This window comes from Heliangelus exortis, chromosome 1 (genome assembly GCF_036169615.1).
Source record: "Heliangelus exortis chromosome 1, bHelExo1.hap1, whole genome shotgun sequence".
Taxonomy (NCBI): Eukaryota; Metazoa; Chordata; class Aves; order Apodiformes; family Trochilidae; genus Heliangelus; species Heliangelus exortis.
Window position 1 is genome coordinate 131,119,191 of NC_092422.1, and position 22,124 is coordinate 131,141,314.

General features: G+C 39.7%; 1 protein-coding gene across 1 annotated transcript in view; it reads right to left on the minus strand.

Annotated features, from left to right (window-relative positions):
* The window catches only part of ZDHHC17 (zinc finger DHHC-type palmitoyltransferase 17), an 81,296-nt gene that overhangs the window by 43,990 nt on the left and 15,182 nt on the right, over positions 1-22,124 (minus strand). The window contains exons 2-3 of the mRNA XM_071766442.1: positions 15,789-15,892; positions 2,231-2,353 (exon numbers count right to left, since the gene is read on the minus strand). Of these exons, the coding sequence (XP_071622543.1) occupies positions 2,231-2,353; positions 15,789-15,892 (227 nt within the window). The remainder of the gene's footprint in view (positions 1-2,230; positions 2,354-15,788; positions 15,893-22,124) is intronic.

The window sequence follows — 22,124 nt, forward strand, 5'->3', positions numbered from 1 at the left end:
AGTAAAACAGAAATCCTTGTCTGGTGAAAGTTCAACAAGAAGAATGGGAAAATTCAGTCAGTAGGTAGCTGTAGAAATACAAGGCTAATTTTTGCATTTTTACAAAACTAAGTTGAAGAGAGACCACTAAATCAGTGTCACAATAAAAAAAAGTTACATTGTGGATGTCTAACTCTTATTCCTGATCCTACAGAAGTAAGAAAAGGTAGTTTTCCTTAGAAAGGATGAATTTCACCATCATCTATGCTGAATCTCAAATCTCACAATAGAAAGGATGAGGAAATATTAAAAATAAAAGAAGTCTAATTCTAAGCCTACCCTCTCCAGAGCTTCTAAGCTATTTCACTGAGAAAATCTTTAATAGTCAATACTCAGCAAGCATGACACTGAGAAGTTGTATCATAAGAGAAGACTACTCAGACTGTGTCTCTGTGATACCAAGCTTACTTAGCCAGCATACTTAATGAAAATATCCATTACACACAATGAGCAAAAATAGCAGAGACTTGGGGAAAGTTGTGATAGTGTCAAACACAAACTACGGAATTATTTAATTCCAAGGAAGTAGTATAAATCAGTGTCTCATAAAAGACAGAATAAGAGAGCACTAAAATAGCTTTAGATAAACAAAAATGAATCTAAAATAAATCAAGACTGCCTACAGACAGGAACTTAAGAGCATAAGATCTGCATTAGGAAGAATGAATTTTAGATACAGTTAAACACATTAGGATTCAAACACATTCTAGTAAACAGCAGGAAGAAAATGCAATGCAGTATGTCACAGTGGTAGAAATGCATCAAGAAAGGATGAGAACTTTGATATATTATTGAGGTAAAGAGGAATTACACATATTAGATATGAGAAGATTCAAATGTCAGGGCTTATATTTAAGTAACTTGAAATATAGTACAATTAAAGATATGTTGAATTAAAATTCTGAGAATGAGTTTTCAGCATTCAAATGCAGGTGGAGAGCTGTTTCTAACACATAAAAAAGACCTAACTGGAAATTCAGGTAGAGATTTTAGCACATACTTCCATCTATCTGAATCTGACATCTTCATTTTGAACCACCATGTCCAATGTAATTGCTATAGTAGGAAATTATCAGCAATATGCTTGGAGGGAGGAAAAAACCCCTAATATACACCACGAAATACTTCCATGGAAAAGTACTTTCACAAATTTAGCTTCAAAAGACAACTAATGGAGAACTTAAAACTTTATCTGAGTACAGAAGGTTCCCAAACACATTTTCTGTGGCAGGATTTTTTGTTTGTTTTGGTTTTGTTGCTCTTTTGTTGTTTGTTTTTTTTAAAGGAAAAGCTGTAGACCCAGGACACCCCAGAAGGAAAATGGAATTAAAAGGAAGAAAACAATATGGTCTAAAATGTACGCTAGCAAAAAAGGTTATTTAGGTAAAGCATGGTCCTGCATCACTTTTGTAAGAAGTTCTCTTGCAAATATAAGATACCAAATACAGATTTACAGTTTCCATGATAATTTTCTACCCTCAATAAAGACACAAATCCTGTTGTGCTATCTATTGCATACAATAAAAAAATTTCTTTCAGAAACACTGCATTATTTCACAGCATTGAAAACAAACAGTTTGGAAGGGACCATTGAAGATCACCTAGTTTAACCATCCCTGATGAAAGTACCTAGTTCATGTTGTCTAGGATCACATCTACTTGAGAAAAGGACAGAGAGGTGCCAGTCTCTGGGCAATCTGTGCTCAGTCACCTGCACAGTAAAGTGTTTCCTGATGTTCAGCTGAAATTTCATATGTTATATTTGTGCCCTCTTGCCTCTTATCTTGCCCTGGGCACTCCAGAGAAAAGCCTGGCTCTATCTACTCGCTCTAATTAGGTATATATAATACCTTGGTAAGATTCCAGGTATTATATATAACCAGATATTATATTTCCAGTATCTCGGGTACCTATACACATTGTTAAGTTCCTTGATCTTACTCACATTGACAAGACAATCCTTCTCTAGGCTATGAAGTCCAAACTCTTGTAACCTTTCCTCATATCATATGTTCAAGTCCCTTAATTCTCTTTGTGACCCAGCACTGTACTGACATCTTCTAAATTCTCCCCCAAATGTCAAGACCAAAAACTGAGATTTTTAGAGACTGATGATTATTTATCATCTTTAAAAAATGAAATCAACAATAAGGGTGTTATGTTCATGTTTAACTTCAAGTGTAATACATACTTCACCAGATCTATCCTGTTGTTGATTGCAGCCCAGTGGAGAAGCGTTACGTTTTCTTTGTCTGGTTGTCGTACATCATACCCTGCTTCCACCAGCTCTCTACATCGTTCATATATTCCATACCTTGAAGAAGAAAACAAGATTTTTCAAACCCGTTACCTTAGATAAAAGTGAATTTGACAAACACCATACTCATGGTCACAATACAAAAGCTTCAACAGAAGTGAAATCAACACAAAACTTTACTTTTTGTATCTAGATTATTAGATCTCTCACAAGAAGCAGCTTCCACTGGCAAAAATTATATTACCCAACTCAAGATTTTTACAGAAAACGTGTCTCCACAGCAAACTATACAGCAGAGCAAAGTGAAATATCGATCATTAGTATACCAAGTATAAATCAAACTCTTCTCTTCTCTTCCCAAATTACATTTGTTTTTCCCACCTCTGTTCTCCTTCCTTCCCATCTGTTGAAGAACAAAAGAGTTTAGGCAACTAATTTGACAGTATCTTCCTAAAATTCAACAGATGACAAGTCCATCAGGTCAATTATGAACACTAATTACAAGCTCAAACACTTCCCATTTTTCTTCTTAGGTTCTTAGCAATCTTCCTGAAAAAGGTTCCGAACATTGTCTTTTTTTATAACACTTCAAAATTCTACATTTAAATGTGAAGTTAATTCTTTCATTAGACTATTAATTATGAACTACTTTTATTTTTTTAAAAAATGCATAGAATTTGAAAGTTGAAACAAATCAGGAAGAATAAACATCACTTAAGCACCTAATGTAGACCTAATTCCAACATTAAATAGTATTTGTATTGATACACTGTTTTATCACTTGCTTTAGTGGCAATAAAAGCAGTGCTGAAAGGCAAATAAAGTTTGTATTTTCATGTCTGTACAACTGGTAAGTCTCAAAAAGGAGACTGATTCGTGGGCACACCTTGAAATCAATGCCCTGTGACATATGACTTCTGCTAGAGCAGAATTTTAAGTCTGAAATTTGAGTAAGTTTTCATTATGCTGCTAGATTTTATGTTCCACTTGCTGCAGAAGAGAGTCTTCAACAACTCAAGGCCCTTTTGCTCCACTTGATCAGCTTGCAGAGAGATCTTTTTTTCTGGCATAGTTACCATTCTTACTTTTTCTTTCATGTATTTGAATGGATCCTCAATCTGGTCAGGGCTCCCATTGCAAAGCCTCAAAAAACTCAAGTCAACAAACTTCAGGAATGCTTTCCAAACACAACAAAGGTCTGGAGCACATAAATTATTTGGATACTACTGAAAAAGAAGTACTAGGCATAAAAGCTTACTTACATCATGTTATTTTCAATTCCTTAGGAAAGTTATGTTAGAAATAATGAAAAATGCTAGAAAATGCTGTCATACCTGTAATCTTTTCAAAGTTCAGAACAAAGATTGTTCAGTATGTACCAACTGGCAACATGCCTGTAAAATTTGGTCCCTCAGACCAAGTAAAAAAGCAGCAGTCATGAATAATTTTAGTGACAAGGCTTTGGTTTTAAACAGTTGAGGACAACAGGGAGAAAAGAGGCTTGCTTTATGAAGACTTAAAAATATGCAGCCAGCTAAACAAGACACACACACTCAAGCACACATTACTGCCAGAATATTGATAAGGTTCTAAGTCTGGCCAATCTTGAGGCACACTATTTCCCAAGTCCCAGTCTAGATCAGCAGTGTGGAATGATGAGTACCAGTTCAAATGGCTTAACACATACTGATCCTGGCCTCCCCCACACCTGCAACCAAGGGCCACTGAAACAGGTTAGGACTACTAAAGGCAGGTCAGCCAACAATAAGGAGTGAGAAGAGACAGCAGATGAGATGGGGGAAAGAAAGACTTCTGAAAGCAAGACAGCAACTTCTGCTCTTAGTGCAGCACAGTATCACACACACAACACCTGGACATAATCTGGAAAGTGATTCATATATAATAGCAAAACACCCTTTTGTTGACAAGATGTTCTACTCCAGTCAGCTGCTATGACAACCCTTCCTATTATAGACAAGCCTGCTGCCTTCATTTAAATAACTAAATGAAGCCATAATGTAATAAATTATTGACCTGCAGCCCCACTACTAGGTTTAATAGTCACCAGGTAAAAAGCTGTACTGCCTAAGACTGAATGTAGCTGACTCTCACTCTGCTTAAATAAGTAGCATTACACAAAGAGAGGGAATTATATTCATAAAATATTCTAAGTTATTGGAAAGATACAAAGAACACAAGAACACAATAATGGGAATTGCAAGAGGCAATCGTATAAATCTTTTGTGCAATAGATTAGGTCCCCTCTCCAGCTGGTGAAGAGCAATGGCTACAAGGTAGTGAGCAGTGGCAACAAGTCCCTGCACAGTGTAAATGGCTTGGTAAGGGTGTCCCCGAGGAATCAGTGCCACCTCCCCAGGTGACCTTGAATCACAGATTCAGTACTCTGCAAAGGGAGCCAAATGGTGATGAGGGTAGTTCACCAAACTTGGAGGTGCCTCCAAGGCCAAACCAGACTGTGCCTTGCACAAAAACGTCTGCAGATGAGAAAAAAAGATGGGTCCTTGTCATAGACTGATCACTCCTAACGGGGACAGGAGGCCCTTTATGCAGACAAGATCCACCTCGTAGGGAAGTCTGCTGCCCCCCTGGAGCCAGGAATAAGGACATACAGCATAAACTCCCCAACCTAGTTAAACCCACAGATTATTACCCAGTACTTATCTTTCAAGTAGGCAGTGATGAGGTAATTACCAGAAGTCCAGGGGCAATGAAGAGAGACTTCAGGGCTCTGCATCAGCTTGTTAAGGGATCAGGAGCATTAGAGTGTTCTTCTCTATCCCTTCTGTTGTGGGGAATGATGAGGAACTAATCAGGATGAGCCAGCAGATCAATACATGGCTCTGAGCCTGGTGCTACCAGCAGGGGTTTGGCTTTTTTGACCATTGCTCAATTTACAGGAGACCAGGCCTGATGACTAGAGATGGGTAGAGCTTGTCCTGAAAGGGGAAAAGTGTCCTAGGACAGGAGCTGGCAGGACTCACAGACAGGGCTTTAAACTAGGTCTGGGGAAATGGAGGCTGAGGGGAGACCTTATCACTCTTTACAAATACCTGAAAGGAGGTTGTAGTGAGAGTGGGGTTGGTCTCTTCTCACTGGTGACAGATGACAGGAAAAGGGGAAATGGCCTCAAGTTGCATCAGAGGATATTTAGGTTGGATATAAGGAGAAAGGTCCTTACAAAGGGTTGCTAAGCACTGGCAAAGGTTCCCCAGGCAAGTGGTTGAGTCTCCATCCCCAAATGGGTTTAAAAATCACCTGGATGTGGAGCTTGGGGACATGGTTTTGTGGTGGGTCATGGGGAATAAGCTAATAGGGTTAGGATGAGGCTGGACTCAATAACCTTGAAGGTCTTTTCCAGCCTGAGCAATTCTATGATTCTGTGATTTTCCTTACATGTACTGGTTTTGGCTACGACCAAGTTAATTTTCTCCATAGTAGCTTCTCTGAGCCAGTGTTTCGAATTTGTACCAAAACACATCTTAACACACCCAAGTTCTAGCAGTGCTTACATCAAAGCCTTTTCTGTTTCTCACACTGCCCTGCCAGTGAGCAGGCTGGGGCCCACAAGAAGCTAGGAGAGGACACAGCTAGGAAAGCTGACTCCAGCTGACTAAAGGGATGGCACATTTCACACCTGTGCTCAGCAATAAAAGGTGTGGCTAAGAGACAGAAGGGGAACATTAAGAGTTAGGGTATTTGCCTTCCCAAGTAACCACTAGACATGATAAAGCCCTCTGTCCTGGAGATGGCTTAACACCTACCTGCTGATGAGAAGCAGTGAATTAATTCCTTGCTTTGCTTGCACGTGCAAATTTAATTTTTCCTATTAAACTGACTTTATCTCAGCCTATGACTTCTCACTTTAACCCTTCTGATCTGTTTCACCATCCCATTGAAGGCGAGCGAGCAGCTCTGGGGGGCTGAGCTGCCCAATGGGGTTAAACCACATTACTATTGGTAAGTTATGGTAAATCATCTAAATTATTTAGATGAGTGTCCTATCAAGTTAACTACACAAAACAATATGAACCAAACAGCACTATCACAGTCTTTGAGTTGTGGAGCAGGGAGGTGTTTTGTTGTGTTTTTTTCAAATGTTATTTAAGTAAATCTCAAGTCTTAAAGAAAATGTGATGCTGCTTTCTGAAGAACTTTGCTAAAGAGATAGGAAAAGGAGAGCTATGAAGAGCATGTAGATCAGCTCTGCAGCCTGCTGAGGTAGAATGCTGTTGGCCAACACCCCTGCAGAAGCCCTAATAGCATGCTCTAATTATCCTGTAGTTACAACTACCACCTTCCAGAGTTCACCCATACACTGCTGTGAGACAGTGGGCAAGGACCACTGCAGATACAAGGAGCAGAGTAGGAATTAATTCCTTCTCCAGACTTAGCATCATTGACTTCCCCTCCTCCCCACTAGAAGTCAAACTGCAAGTCACAGGTACTTGCTAACGCTTGGCCAAAAAACAAATCATGAAGTTCTGTAATATATCAGACAAGCCTTCACAGGAAAACAATATACTTTCCCAAAATTTAAACCAAGAATGAGAATTATAGCAATTTTATTTAAGTCACCATCAGTTTTTCTGTTCCTAGCAATTTATTTTGGTCTCTTGAACTCAATTATAACTTATTACATCAGATGTAATACACAAGATATAATTTAATAGCTCTTCCACTTATTAAATTGCCACAAGAGGTCTTAGGGATCTAGACAATCTACTTGGCAAGAAAGATTCAGAATTTACAATTTGCTCCTCTTCCTGGAAACAGCAGGCCTCTACAATTGCATAAAATACTGAAAGTGATGCAGTCATGGTTTCTTGAGCTCTGTCCTACAAACGCAGCACTTTTTCTCTCACATCACCTACTGCCTTCTTCCATCAGTGTTGCATTTGACTTCACTTTGCCTTCTCCAAGGGTTCATGATCCACTGTTAGATTAAGAAATAAGAAAGTCATCTATTTGTGATATGCAGCATACATGTGATTATAATGTTGTTATACAGGGCTCTATGCCCTTCAAGAAAGAGGAATGGAGAAAAAGATTCAAATGCCCACAAGAGACTGATCTATTAAGCTAAGACAATTTTAGCATCTGGATGAATTCTAGAGGGTGATGCTGTAAACATTAGCATATTTTCTGTTGAGTTTGCCTTATTCTGAAAGAAATGGACTAGTTCTTCCATAGAAAAATTCCATTATGCAGGTTCATTTTACTATCAGAGTCTCTAAGTCATTTTGATGACTAAACTGTCACATTTGATTTGCCATTCCAGGTTTAAGATATTCTGAATTTAGTATTTTCAGAACTAGTATCCTAGAAGTTAATTGCATTTTCAATACGTCCTCCATTTTTTAATCTTTCCTCTGCAAGCATACAGACTCTTGGAAACAAAACACTGCCAACATTGCTGCATATTCAACATAAAAATTGGCCACAATACTAGGAAAGAACCTTTCTACAGTTATCACACCACCATGCCAACAAACAGTAGGTAAGCCAGGAGGAGCTCACTCTTATCTTGCTATCATTATAATTCCAACCAAAGCTATTTTACCTGGAAACACAATTAGAAATAAGATCTTTTTTCTCTTTTGAAGTCTCATTCCTATGAATGATGGTGGTTAAATATGAACAAAACCTTTCATACATTCTCATGCTTTTTGTGTTAAACAGTAAGACAGTTTTGTTTCCAAATGCAAAGGGGTAGCTGAAGAGCTGCTTTATGAACTTTAACAGTGAGATTCAGACAAGAGGAATTCAGCTCCTGCCTATGTTCCAAAGCCTCAAAATTGTCTAGATAGTTGTGGCTATACTTCTAGTGTTGCTAAAAAAAAAACCCAAAACACTAAATCCCATGTGACCTTGTCATGGCTTAGCAGTTTGAGGAGACCACAAACCTAAGGACAGAATTACTCTGTATTCCGTGCCTGCTGCCCCCCCCTGCCCCCCCCCCCTCCCCCCAAAGTATACAAATATATACAAACACACATATATATACAACATGATAGATATCTATATATATCTGCTGGATATGCTGAAGAGTATGGCAGGAAATGTGAGGGAATAGATCCCTCCGTTTGCATTCTGCCCCTCTCAGAGTCTGGAAGCCTTCCTTTTTAGTTCTTCCTGTTCAAATGATGACAGAACTTCAGAAACATTTCTTCCAGAAATATCAAACTCCACGGGCACAAATGGCTAGGCATAGAGAATGTGGACCCATGTTACAGTCTGTCCATTCTCCTCTGTTAACAGTTGAAAAAACCCAGGAGTAATTGTCACTTTGGCCAACCCTCACCAATTTGAATTATTCCTTATATATCCCATTTTGTTTTTTATATCAGTTGCCTATGCATCATGAGTAATACTGAGGAGGAAAAAAAGCATGTTCTGAAATGTATCCTATTCTTTTCTTAAGCAAGATTTAGCAAATTTTTATATTTCATGCTGTAGAATCCTGAAAAGAATATTTGTCTCAAAGCAGCCACCCTGACAAAGTGGACACTGTGCGCGTGTGGAGGCCTCATTCGATCGCCACCTGGACTCTGTTCTCTCAGGGAGAGACCCTCATTTGGGGAACCACCCTGATAAACAGGGCCCTATTCTCACAAGAGCAGCCCCTCCTTTAGTGGCCATCCCGATCAGCTGAACACTGTCCTTGCAAGGGGAGCTGTTTGATGCCACCCTGACAGGCAGGACACTGTCCTTATTCCATAAGGGACAGGGGCAGGCAAGCTGCACCCTGGGGAGGCAGAGTGACATCTTGTGTGTGCCCTGGGTAAAGCCACTGGAGAGGGGGCATGTGCAGAAATAAGGGTTATTGCCCATTCATCCCATCTGGAGGGGTCCAAGTGAACATCTGGCCTTGCCAAAGCCCCCCCCCCAAATGGTGGGGTCAGGTGGCATAAAAGAGGCACACTCGAAATGCTGGATGCACGCCCACCATTCAGGGACCACAACTTCCTGCCAAGATCATAACTTTTGCTAAATTGTAATCCATTGCTTTGAAAGTACCATCATTTATAATTGTGCTAGTTGTAATCTCACATGCTTTATAACCTTACTTAATTTTAAGTAAAGTTGTGTTTTATACAAACCTCCTGGTTAATAACCTTACTCCTGAGTACTGTGCAGAGAATTCCCAAACTTAACCTCACTGAATGGGTTGTTAAAAGAGATTAATTAGAGGAGGAGGAAGACTGTGCCCAGCCACACCCAGGCTCCTCTCTGAAGGAGTTGAGAAAGCAAGGGGGTCCTGTCTGAATCTTCCTGGGTCAACTCCCACTCTGGGGAACCCTACCTGTGCCCACTCTCCGGGATGTAAAGATGTGTCCACTCCATGGGACCTGGTATTTTGTTTGGCCCCCACATATGGGGGGAGCCCTGCTCACTTTGTGGGACACGACAGTGCCACATCCACCTTGTGGGGTGTGACACATGCTGACAACATTTCACAACACAACTTCATTTTGAAAGTCCTCAGTGAATAAAACTATCAGAAAAGTTAATCTTGCGATAATTAAATCATAACACCTGAGCACAAGGAATCAATCTTACAGAAGTCACAAAAAGCACTTGTTAATATTATTAATGTTTAATATCCATGATCATAGTGGTTATTTAACAATTTCAGCAGAGCTGAAGTTCGCTCAAGTCTGAAATAAGCAGAAAGTGCCTATTCATTCTCAGCAGAAATAAAAATCATGACACAGGGATTAAAGCCTAAAGTTTTGTTCTCATAGCTATAACCCATCATAGACTTCCCTATCTGTGAACATGTACTACTCTTCCTTAGTTTCATGGCTTAAAAGATTTAAAACAAAAACAAACTTTTAAGTTGATATATTAATGTAGTACCCTTCCCAAGACATCATATTCAAAGTTACGATTACAGTCTTGGGTGACACAGGGCCACTGGTGCCATAAGAGATAATCATACTTAACGTATCTCCATTAAATTTCATTTTTAAATTACCAATTACTTTTTGTTGTTGTTGTTTTGTTTTGACTAGTCTCCATCACCCTGCAAGTCCAGTAAGAGCAACAAATGATATTAAAAAGGAATGAAAACAGCACACAGCACAAAGCCCACCCTCTGGTTTTGTAGAGGCAGAAGAAATTTTAAAACTTTCTATGCAGTTACAAGAGCAGTTCTTACTTAGTATAAATGTTCCTCCACTACAATAAGAAAGGCAAGAATAGAGGAATTTTTTTACTATCACTTTGAAAATAGATTTACAAATACATGAGTGGCCAGCTTCTGCCTTCAGAAAAACAGTGGAAACCTGGTATGAATGAAACAATTCTACTATAAACAACTACCGGATGCAAAGACATGACAGATTTTGTAACACTTTCAGGATGGAGGGCTGACACTACTTTTAACACCACCTTGATGCCCCTGGATATGTTTAAAACATAGTCATTGACAAGTTCCCTTCTACGATAGGCAGTAAACCCAAACACTATGATTTTTACTCCAGCATAAGTTTCTGCAAAACAAACACAGATATTTTTTTTTATAAAGTATGCCTAGGTCCCCACATCCATGTGAGACTTTATCAGGCACGTAATACGGAATTATAAACAAGTGAGACTTTATCAGGCACGTAATACGGAATTATAAACAATTATAAACTCTTTGCAATGAGAGCATTAGCTGAACTACTCTTTTCTACACAAAGTCTTAATCTGACTTAAGAGGTTATTAGATTTGTAGCTCAGAGTGTATGAGCATGTTAATTTAATACGTGTCCAATGTAGAGATTAAGAAGACAAAGTATACTTACAGTTCAACAAGGTATGAAACAACAAACACAGACTCTGGAAAAATATATAAAGCTTCAAAGCTTTTTTCCCTTGCTGAAAAATTGCAAATGCACTATTTTCCTAATGTTGTTTTATTTCTCTGTACTCAAGTGCCAATAAACTACACATCTCAAAAAAGTGCTCATAAAATTGTCACAGGCAGGAAATACTTCTCAGACCACCAAATCCAACTACCATCCCAGAAAAAAACACCACACCCACTAGAATATGTCCTGAAGTGCCTCATCTACACCGCTTTTAAATACTTTCAGGGATGGTGATTCCACCACTACCACCTCCCTGGGGAGCCCATTCCAGAGCCTAACTACTCTCTCAGTTTTTCCTAGTATCTAGACTAAACCTCACTTGGTGCAACTTCAGACCATTTTCTCTAATCCTATCATTATTTACTTGAGAGAAGAGGCCAGCACACACCTCACTACAACCTCCTTTCAGGTAGCTGTAGAGAGCAGTAACATCCCACCTCGGCCTCCTCTTCTCCAGACTGAACAATGCCAGTTCCATCAGCCTCCCCTACAGGACTTGTTCCCCAGACCCTTCAGCAGCTTGGTTGCCCTTCTCTGAACTCACTTCAGCACCTCAATGTCTTTCCTGTAGTGAGAGGCCCAGAACTGAACACAGTACTCAAGGTGTGCCCTCACCAGGGCTGAGAACACGGGTACAATCACTTCCCTTCTCCTGCTGGCCACAGTGTTCCTGCATAATTTTTACTTTTTTTTCTGGCTAGGTCTTCATGCAGCATTGGAAGTGTTAGACTGCTCCCACTTGGTTAGAGTCAACAGGCAGATTAGCTGGTACTGGTTTAAGCCTACAGTTTATTGCTGTTGATACAGAAGAAAAGGCTACTCTAAGCCCTGTAAATAATTAAATGTGATTATCTCTAACATTAAGACGTGATCACTTTAATATGTGTTTCTTGAACTTGGTGAAAGGAGGAGGGGCAGGAAAGTTACTGATTACAGAATTGCCACTGTAGGAAAAGAGCTCTCAGATCACCACATCTAAAAGTCAACATGCCCTTCCTCCCCAGTACAATAAATATATTTATCATTAGCCATGTCACCCTGCCTACTAGAACATGTCCTGAAGTGCCTCATCTACACTGCTTTTAAGTACTTTCAGGGATGGTGATTCCACCACCAGCACCTCCCTGGGCAGCCCATTCCAGAGCCTAACTACTCTCTCAGCAAAGAAGTTTCTCCTGCTGGCCACACTGTTCCTGACACAGGCCAGGATGCTGTTGGCCTTCTTGGCCACCTGAGCACACTGATGGCTCACACTCAGCTGGCTGCCAACCAGCACCTCCAGGGCCTTTTCTGCCTGGAAGCTTTCCAGCCACTCTTCCCCAAGTTTGTAGCCTATCATGGAATTGTTGTGACCAAAGGGCAGGACCTGACACTTGGCCTTGCTAAACCTCATACAATTGGCCTCAGCTCATGAATCCAACCTGTCCAGGTCCCTTTGCAGCAGAGCCTTCCCACCCTCAGGCAGATCAACACTGCTACTCCACTTGGTGTCATCTGCAAACTTGCTGAGGAAGCAAGATATTGAACTGATGAAGATATTGAACAAGACCAGCCCCAAAACTGAGACCTGGGTAACACCACTGGTGACAGACTACCAACTAGATTTAACTCCAGCTCAACTGCATACAAGCCTCTGGGCCTGGCTATTCAGCCAGCTTTTAACCCAGAGATAAGAACACCTGTCTATGCCATGAGCCAGCAGCTGCTCTAGGAGAATGCTGTGTAGACAGAGTTAAAGGCTTTACTAATGTCCAGACACAACACCCACACAACAAAAAGCCTTTTCCTTGTCCACTGGGCAGGTCGCCTGGTCACAGAAGGAGATAAGTTTGGTCAGGCAGGACCTGCCTTTCCTGAACTCATGCTGATCCTCTGGCTGAGCCTGCACTTGCCACGTGAGCCATTCCAGAATTCTTCCATGTATCAAGATCAAAATTCTACAGTTAAACAGCATATATGAAGTACAGATGAGATTTAAACACTTCTATCACATTTTTCATCATCACCTTTAAAGGAGCTATGTTCCTTTATGTTGCAACAGTAATATAACTCTCACAGGAGATACTTTTAATACTGTAGCACATGGAGCAGGGTAAGAGCAACAATGATTATTAAAAAAACTAAACTACTATCTTCTCCTACTAGGTGATTGCTTCCTGCTTGGATTATCACAAATTTAATAGCAAACAATTCTATGCTATAATGAAATGCACCTCCTAATTTTCAAGAAGCCTGAAATTTAAGCAGTGTTGTATGAAACACCAAATTATTTTGCCTGACAGATTTTTTTTTTAAAACGAATATACACAAGTTTATTTTACCATTAACTGTGACCACTCTCAAGACCAACAGAATTTCATTTAACAAATGCATGCATCTATCATTTGACCATATCATACTAAAAACCCTGCTATTTTCTCTTGTGCAAGTTTTGAAGAAGTCTGAAAAAAAAGACAAAAAATGTGCTGTCAATCCCACATGAATGCCACATGTCCATACCTGGAAATAAACAAACTATCCAAATTAAGAAACTGAAAATAATTCTTCAATTTTACTACATTTTACTTGAATTTACTAATCTGGTTGGGGAAGGGAGTCCTTGGAGAGATATGAGTGGGCCTTTTTTACAAAACTTTGTCTGAAATAAAATTTAAACAAAGTCAGCAGATATTTTAATTTAAGTGTATATTGATTTTTGAGGACAAGTGGCAGAGGATAATCTATTTTGGATATATATATAATAGATCATATTTCTACAAAAGTAACTACATAATTTTTATAGGGACTGTATATATTTTTAACATTGACTCAATATATTAGCAGCATTTTTTTTACTTCAAGCTTACTTTTTATTATATTTGGTGGGTTTATTTTCTATCTTAAATTTCAGAGATGTTTCCCTTTAAAACAGCTGTTCTATGTAACATGGCCCTCAAATCCTAGCAAATACTTAAAATAAACCTGAGCTCTCCCTAGTCACAACTTGATCATATATGCATGCTGATGATCCCTCTTCCTTGTAATATTAACCATTTGTCCTGGTTTGAGAGGACCAAGACAGAAAAACCCTGCCTGGAACACCACCAGCAGCTGTCAGCCCATTGATGAGGAGCAACCCATGGGAGGAAAGGATGGTTCAGATGGTTCAGGTGACCCAAATGGACCAACCACAGTATTCCTTCCCATGGTGCTCAGTATAAAGTGGCTCTTATTCCCTTCTCTCTGGGAGGCAAGTGGGAATAACAGAGAGCATCTGTCACTGCCTAGCCACTGTCCAAACTGTGACACCATTAGGGCTATGACATGAGTCAAGTCCTTGTTTGTGAAATGTCATCCTCTCTGCAAATCACACCTCATCATGACTAGGAAGGAATGCACGGGGATAACTCACAGCCCTTCTGATTCTTGTTTGAGGAGACCAGAAAAGAACTGCAACAATGCAACTGAAATCACAGATCAGCTCACCAGTTTGAGGGCTGGTGGGGAAAATGTGTGTTAGGGTATCAAATATATAAGGAACATACACAAATGGAAGCAGGTAACTTGTAAAAGGAAGCAGTTTGTTTGACTCTATGCCAGTATTTTAAATTCTAAAAATGCCCTAATATGAGGACTGAGGATTGTAGCATCACCATGAAGGTATTTAGAGCAACAGTTGCAGAGTCAGTCAAAATCTACTTAAAGAACTTAAACTCCTCACAACTCAAAACAAAAAAGTGAAGCAAAGGACATACTTCCTAAAACTGCATGGGGCCTGCATAACACTCAAGAGTTGCAAGGCTGCTTTCAGTTGGAGAAGACGCCTTTAATAGAAAAAAGGAAAGAAAAATATACTTTTAAGAAAAAAGCAAAAAGCTCAGCAACACACCCAATAGTTTAATCATTAAAATTAATAATACAACAAAACCAAAAACACTACAAAAATCTTTATCATCTCAACACAGTGAAGAAAAGTGACAGGGGCTGTGGTTGCTGAATGGTAAATAATAAGCAAAAAAGCGTCACGACAATTCTTCAGAAAGTCTTGCGAATTAGTGTGTACACAGATTTGTGCAATTCATTTGCATTAAGAACACAATTATATTTGCACACAGTTTACTCCTACAATCCTTTCTCAGCAATAAAATCAGTTGCACAGCAGCACCGAAACTGTACAATCAGAGACACTGAAGGAAGTTACACAGACTCATTCCTTCTAAGCTATAATGATGCCAGCAAATAGGGAAATCCTTTCGGTTGCATACCAATGTTACCCACTTACTTCTTAATCATCACCTACAGAAAATAAACATCAATACCAGCAGGAAGATAACTGTACGTTGTCTTCCAACAATCTGTCCAGCAATCATCCATATTTACAACTTATCATAATTCCTCCCACATATTTTCATACAATGCTCATAAATTTGTTTAACAGTAATTTTGAAGAGCTCATTTTTGAAATCTTCTACTACTGTTATCTACAAATACAGGTCACCTTTCACTTCATGCAAATAAATAACATAAATCCATTTTAATGCTTTTTAAATAATGCAGACACAGACAAATCTAACACACCAAAAAAACAACTAAACAAAAAACCAAACCAAAACCACAAACAAACCACAACTTACTGCGTGGCTTTGACAATGTCCCAAGTGCTGTAATCATCAATGTGGCTTTTCCGTCCAAGAGATTCACTATATCCGTGGTTGTAATGGCTCTGAGGCTTTATTTCCTAAGAAAGACAAACTTGCTATTAGAACACCAAACCTAGCACTACTGAAGTTTCTCAGAAATAAAACATTTTAAAAATTCTATAAGCAAAACTAAAACCAGTATGCAGCTCAATATACTACAAAGCTACTTGAACGTGAGATTGTAAACTGACTGGTCACATTCCTACATCTGCCAAGCAGGCCACTGTATTCCCCAGTACAAATTTCAAACACCTTACAGAAAGCACCACCCTAATTAGCGGAGTTCTGACGGGTCCTACCTTACTGTATTAACAGAATGCTAAGAAAAATCAAAATTGATGTTACTTTTTGTTATTTGGGGTTTTGTTGCCGTTTGGGTCTTCTTGTCTTATAAATGCAACATAGCATAGCAAAAACCAACCAACCAAACACAACAACCAACCAAACACCAACCAACCAACCACCAACCAACCAACCAACCACCACCCAACCAACCAACCACCACCCAACCAACCAACCACCACCCAAAAACACAACCACCCCCCAAAAACACAACCACCCCCCAAAAACACAACCACCCCCCAAAAACACAACCACCCCCCAAAAACACAACCACCCCCCAAAAACACAACCACCCCCCAAAAACACAACCACCCCCCAAAAACACAACCACCCCCCAAAAACACAACCACCCCCCAAAAACACAACCACCCCCCAAAAACACAACCACCCCCCAAAAACACAACCACCCCCCAAAAACACAACCACCCCCCAAAAACACAACCACCCAAAAACACAACCACCCAAAAACACAACCACCCAAAAACACAACCACCCAAAAACACAACCACCCAAAAACACAACCACCCAAAAACACAACCACCCAAAAACACAACCACCCAAAAACACAACCACCCAAAAACACAACCACCCAAAAACACAACCACCCAAAAACACAACCACCCAAAAACACAACCACCCAAAAACACAACCACCCAAAAACACAACCACCCAAAAACACAACCACCCAAAAACACAACCAACCAAAAACACAACCAACCAAAAACACAACCAACCAAAAACACAACCAACCAAAAACACAACCAACCAAAAAACAACCAAACAAAAAAAACAACCAAACAAAACAACCAAAAAAAAAACAAACAAAAAAAACAAACAAAAAAATGCACTATTGGCCAGAAACTGTCACACTTTGCTACAACAAATGTTATAGTCAATATAGCATACTGAAATACCTTCTAGGAAATGAAAAACTGGGAATTATTAAAACAAACTACTAGAACATACTGATACTTTATTGATTCTTCAACTTCATAACCAGCTTTAGAGGTGTTCTATGTATGTTCATCCTATGGGTCTCAGAAATAAAGGTCATGAGCATTACATGTCCTTTATCAGATACAGCTCCCTACAAATTAATTCTTTTGACGAAGGACAACACTTCAATCCTTAATGCTTCCCTTGGTGGATTTTTTGTTAAAACACTGTATTGACAGATAACTAGGGCAGCAACACACCATTTTTCTTCAAAAGCTGCAAGCATGAGGAAGGCAGCACAAGCAAACTGAACACTGAATTTATACACCTTTCAGACAATTTTCCCTTTTTCACAAATACTGTAGCTGATTCCTCCACAGCAAGGTGAAAGAAAGAAACAGTGCAACAGTGAAGCAAACTCTGAAAATTCTCAAAAGTGCATTTAGATTGATTTTAATAAAACATGTCGTTTACTTTTACTGAAGTTTACTCCAACATGGAGTTCCATAACCAGAAATTTTGTTTCTTTAATCGATACTGGAAACACTTTTAAACATGCTCTGAAAGATGTTTAAGATTCCCAATAAATTTTTAAAATTATCAATGTTTCCATTATTATACTGGGCAAACTTTTTTTTAACTAAAGATGTCCTGAGTCAAGACAACTATGATATAATGCAAATTTAAATACCGAGCTTGCATGCAGGCACTGAAACTGCCCCCTGACTCTTGATCTAGAGCTCACTCATCTTGGCTGGACAAACTCAGTGCCTTCCCTATAAATGGATATCGGTAATCAAATAAACTATTGCAAGCTTTTCTCATTTAAGTTATTTTAAAGGTAGTTCTACTCTAAAAATTATTACATGCATTATCTGTCTCTTAGAGAGGTGTTCACACTATAGTTCTATGAAACTGTAACTGCTTTTGCACACCATGCTTGGCTGACAAGGCAAAAATGTAATAGATGCAAGGAAGCAGCTGGGAACAGGAAAGAGCCTTTTCATTCCTTAAATACTTTTTCCCGTATTCTGAAAACCTGTGCAGGGCTAGGACACAGTACTATAAATGAAGAAAAGTCATTTCTCCTTATTATCCTAAAAAGAATTAGTCAGAAAGAAATAATGAAAGGCTACCATTAAAACAATCTAATATGGAGTAAATATAAATTCTTCTTCACATCTATCCAGCCAGTGGTCAAGTTCTTTGTCATGTATTTCTGTAGTTACTTGGAAAGTTAGATCCAGAAAAAACAAGTAGGGTGATTTTTTCAGCTGACATTGTTGCAAACATAACCTGAAAGCAGACACAATCTTCAATGCCCTTATATGGGAATTTCTCCTTCTCAAGGACTACAGCGGTAACTATTGCAATTGCAACAAGGACTCAGCAGTAAAACAACCCTATACTAAATATGTAAGTATTTCAACACAGTCACTTAAAGTTTGTACAGACACCAAAACCCTTCAAAAGCCTATACATGCTTGAGTACATTCACCTGCCATGAGCTATGCCTTTCATTTGCCATGAGCTGTCTTAGAACATTCTCATGCCAAAGCTTAAGAACTAGCAAATATTTAACCTTGCCACCACCTTTTCTGTCAAGTTTTATCTCTTTAACATTTGCCTTATGTTTCATAGAATGGTTTGGGTTGGAAGGCACCTTAAAGATCATCCAGCTTCAACCCCTCTGCATGGGCAGGGACACCTTCCACTAGACCAGGTTGCTCAAGGCCCCATCCAACCTGCCCTTGAACATTACCAAGGAGGGGGCAGCCACAACTTCTTTGGGCAACTTGCTCCAGCATCTCACCACCCTCAAATTAAAGAATTTCTTCCTAATCTCTAAGCTAAATCTTCCCTCTTCAACTTTGAAGCCATTTCCCCTTGTTCTCTCACTATACACCCATGTAAAAAGCTCTACCCCAGCTTTCTTGTAGGCCCCTTTCAAACATTGGAAGGTTGCTATAAGGTCACCTCAAAGTCTCTTTTTCTCCAGGCTGAACACCACCAATTTCTTTAGACTGCCTTCATAGAGGAGAGTGCTTCAGCCCTCTGATTATTTTAAGGGCCCTCCTCCGGACATGGTTTAGGAGCTCTGTGTGCTTCTTGTGCTGGGGACTCCAGAGCTGGACACAGCACTCCAGGTGGGGTCTCACAAGAGCAGAGCAGAGGGGGAGAATCACCTCCCTCAATGGGCTGTCTGTGCTTCTTTTGATGCAGCCCAGGACCCGGTTGGCTTTCTGGGCTGCAAGCACACATTAATGGCTCATGTTGAGCTTCTGGTCAACCACCAACCCCAAGTCCTTCTCCTCAGGGCTGCCCTCAATCCTTTCTCCTCCCAACCTGTATTCATGCATGGGATTGCCTCGACCCAGCTGCAGAACCTTGCACTTGGCCTTGTTGAACTTCATGCAGTTTGCACGAGCCCACTTCCCCAGCCTGTCAAGGTCCCTCTGGATGCCATCCCTTCCCTCCAGCGTGGTGACTTCACCACACAGTTTGGTCTCATCAGCAAACTTGATGAGGGTGCATTTCATTCCCCTGTCCACATCACTGACAAAAATATTAAATAGCACTGGTCTGAGTACTGACCCTTGAGGAACACCACTTACATTGCTCCATTAGGATACTGAGCCATTGATATAACTCTTTGGGTGCAATCAGACAGCCAGTTCTTTATCCAACAAGTGGTCCACGCACCAAATCCGTATTGTTCCATTTTAGAGATCAGAATGTCTCTAAACTGGGTGGTGAGACACTGAACAGGTTGCTTAGGGAGGTGGTAGGAGCCTCATCTCTGGAAGCTTTTAAGGCCAGGTTGGATGGGGCTCTGAGCAACCTGATCTAGTGGGAGGTGTCCCTGCCCATGGCAGGGGGGTTGGAACTGGATGATCTTAAAGGTCCCTTCCAACCCTGAAAATTCTATGATTCTATGTTGTGTGGGACAGTGTTGAATGCTTTGCACTCTGTTTAGCAGAGTAATTTAAAAGATTCCTATTAAAAAAGCTGTGGATATTAAATATAATCCTTTACACATTGATACCAAATATAATGGCTTCAACACAGCAGCAACCATCAAATGCTGCTATAAAGCATGCAGCATGGCTTTTAGCCAACAGCAGACAACCTGAAGAAAGCTCCCCATAGCCAGGCATCACACCTCCTGTTTAGCCCCAGTAGGGCAGACGATGTGGTGTTGCATCCAAGGTGAGCCTGCCCAACGTTAGTCATTCTGCATAAGCAGCTAAGCCAGAAAGTAATCATAAATACAACATTCAGACAGGATCTATTTTCGGAGCTTAACATAAGATTAAAACAGACAAAGAAACAGATTACTTCCTCCAACCTGCTGGCTGAAAGAGAAAGCGCTGCTTAAAAAATCTTATATTGATCTAGATTACTTGCCCATTATAACTGAAGGAACAGGAATAAACATTAAGTGAAAAATAATTATTTGTATCATGTTCACATCATACCCTTCACAAAACTTTATGTATTGTCAGTGTCACTGCCACCATTTGGCCTTGAAGTTTTCACCTAAAATAGGAAAGACTCTCCTCTAAACTCATAAAACCTCACAAATTACAGGAAAATAGTGAAAATCCTCAAAACAACTATGATTTTTAAAAGACATGATTGATAATAAAGTAACATCATAACATTTTGAACCTAGAACATATAAACCACATTCACAAATGACTTCAACAATATTCCTAAGTGATAACTTTTTTTTTTCCTTAAGTACTTATTCCAGGAAAATTTAACTTTACAATGACGATCCACTGCTAAGAAACACTAACTGAAATCCAAACACATTTATTTTTTAATATTTTGATCTCTACTGACAATTGGTCCCCCTCCAGATAAAAGTCATGAAAACTGAATATAAGGTAGCAGATCAGATTTACAATAAAAAGGTTGCAAACACTGAATCTCTACTTGGTTCATCCTGTTTCAAGAAGGCATCTCCAAGTGTGATTTTGCCGCACGAAGGACGGGGAAACAGTTTGATGCAAACTAACTCCGTTTATTCGTACTCTTACACACAGTTATATACCTTATTCTTATCTCGCATAACATATGGAATTACCTGATTGATTAGTTACAGTTAGCATGTTACTACGCGATTAGTTACATGGTAGGGAGATAACAACCTCTGTTTTACACCACTCATCTGTTTTTCAGGAGATCTTGCAAGCAAGGGAGTCTGTAGAAAGTCCCGTGCTTATCTAGCATACTTGTAAGCAAGGGGGTCTGCATCTGCAGAAAGTCCCGTGCTTATCCAGCATGCCCGGGGCTAGGTTCACTCCATGGTTTGAGTGATAACCAGCCTGTCTCCATCAATTGTTCTGTGCTATCAATACATGCTGCCTTTATTCCTACATCTCCCCCCTTCTGTTGCACAAGAAAAATTTTAGAAACAGTTCTATCAAATACTCGCTGGATACATTGAAAAAGACAAGGCAATAACAAAAGCAAAATCAGAATTACAAACCCAGTATAACAAAGAATTTTAACAAAAGATAAAAGCCATCCTGTAAGTCCCATATTATGAAGCCAGGTTGTGAAAGCATCGCCGAGAGGGTTTATTTGTTGCTGAATCTTCTGTGTGTGACGCTTCAACTGCATGATGCTTGCGTGGATGCTGTCACTATGATCAGAGAGATTCATACAGCACATGCCTTCAAACTCCTGACAGCCATGACCCTGGGCTAACAATAAAAAATCTATAGCAGCACGATTTTGCAATAAAGCGTGTCGCAAACTATTTTGATCCACTAAAAGATTATCTAAAATTTCAGTAGTAATATTTGCTTGCTTTTCAGCCCAACATGCTAATCCAGCGAGGTTAGTAAGCGCGTTTCCTGCGGCAGCACCAGGAATAAAAAGAGCTAAAGCAGTTCTAGCAGCTACATTTAAAAGCTTAACATTATCATCACACTGTGGTGTGAGGCCTAGACTACTTGCGTTACGAGCATGATATATAGG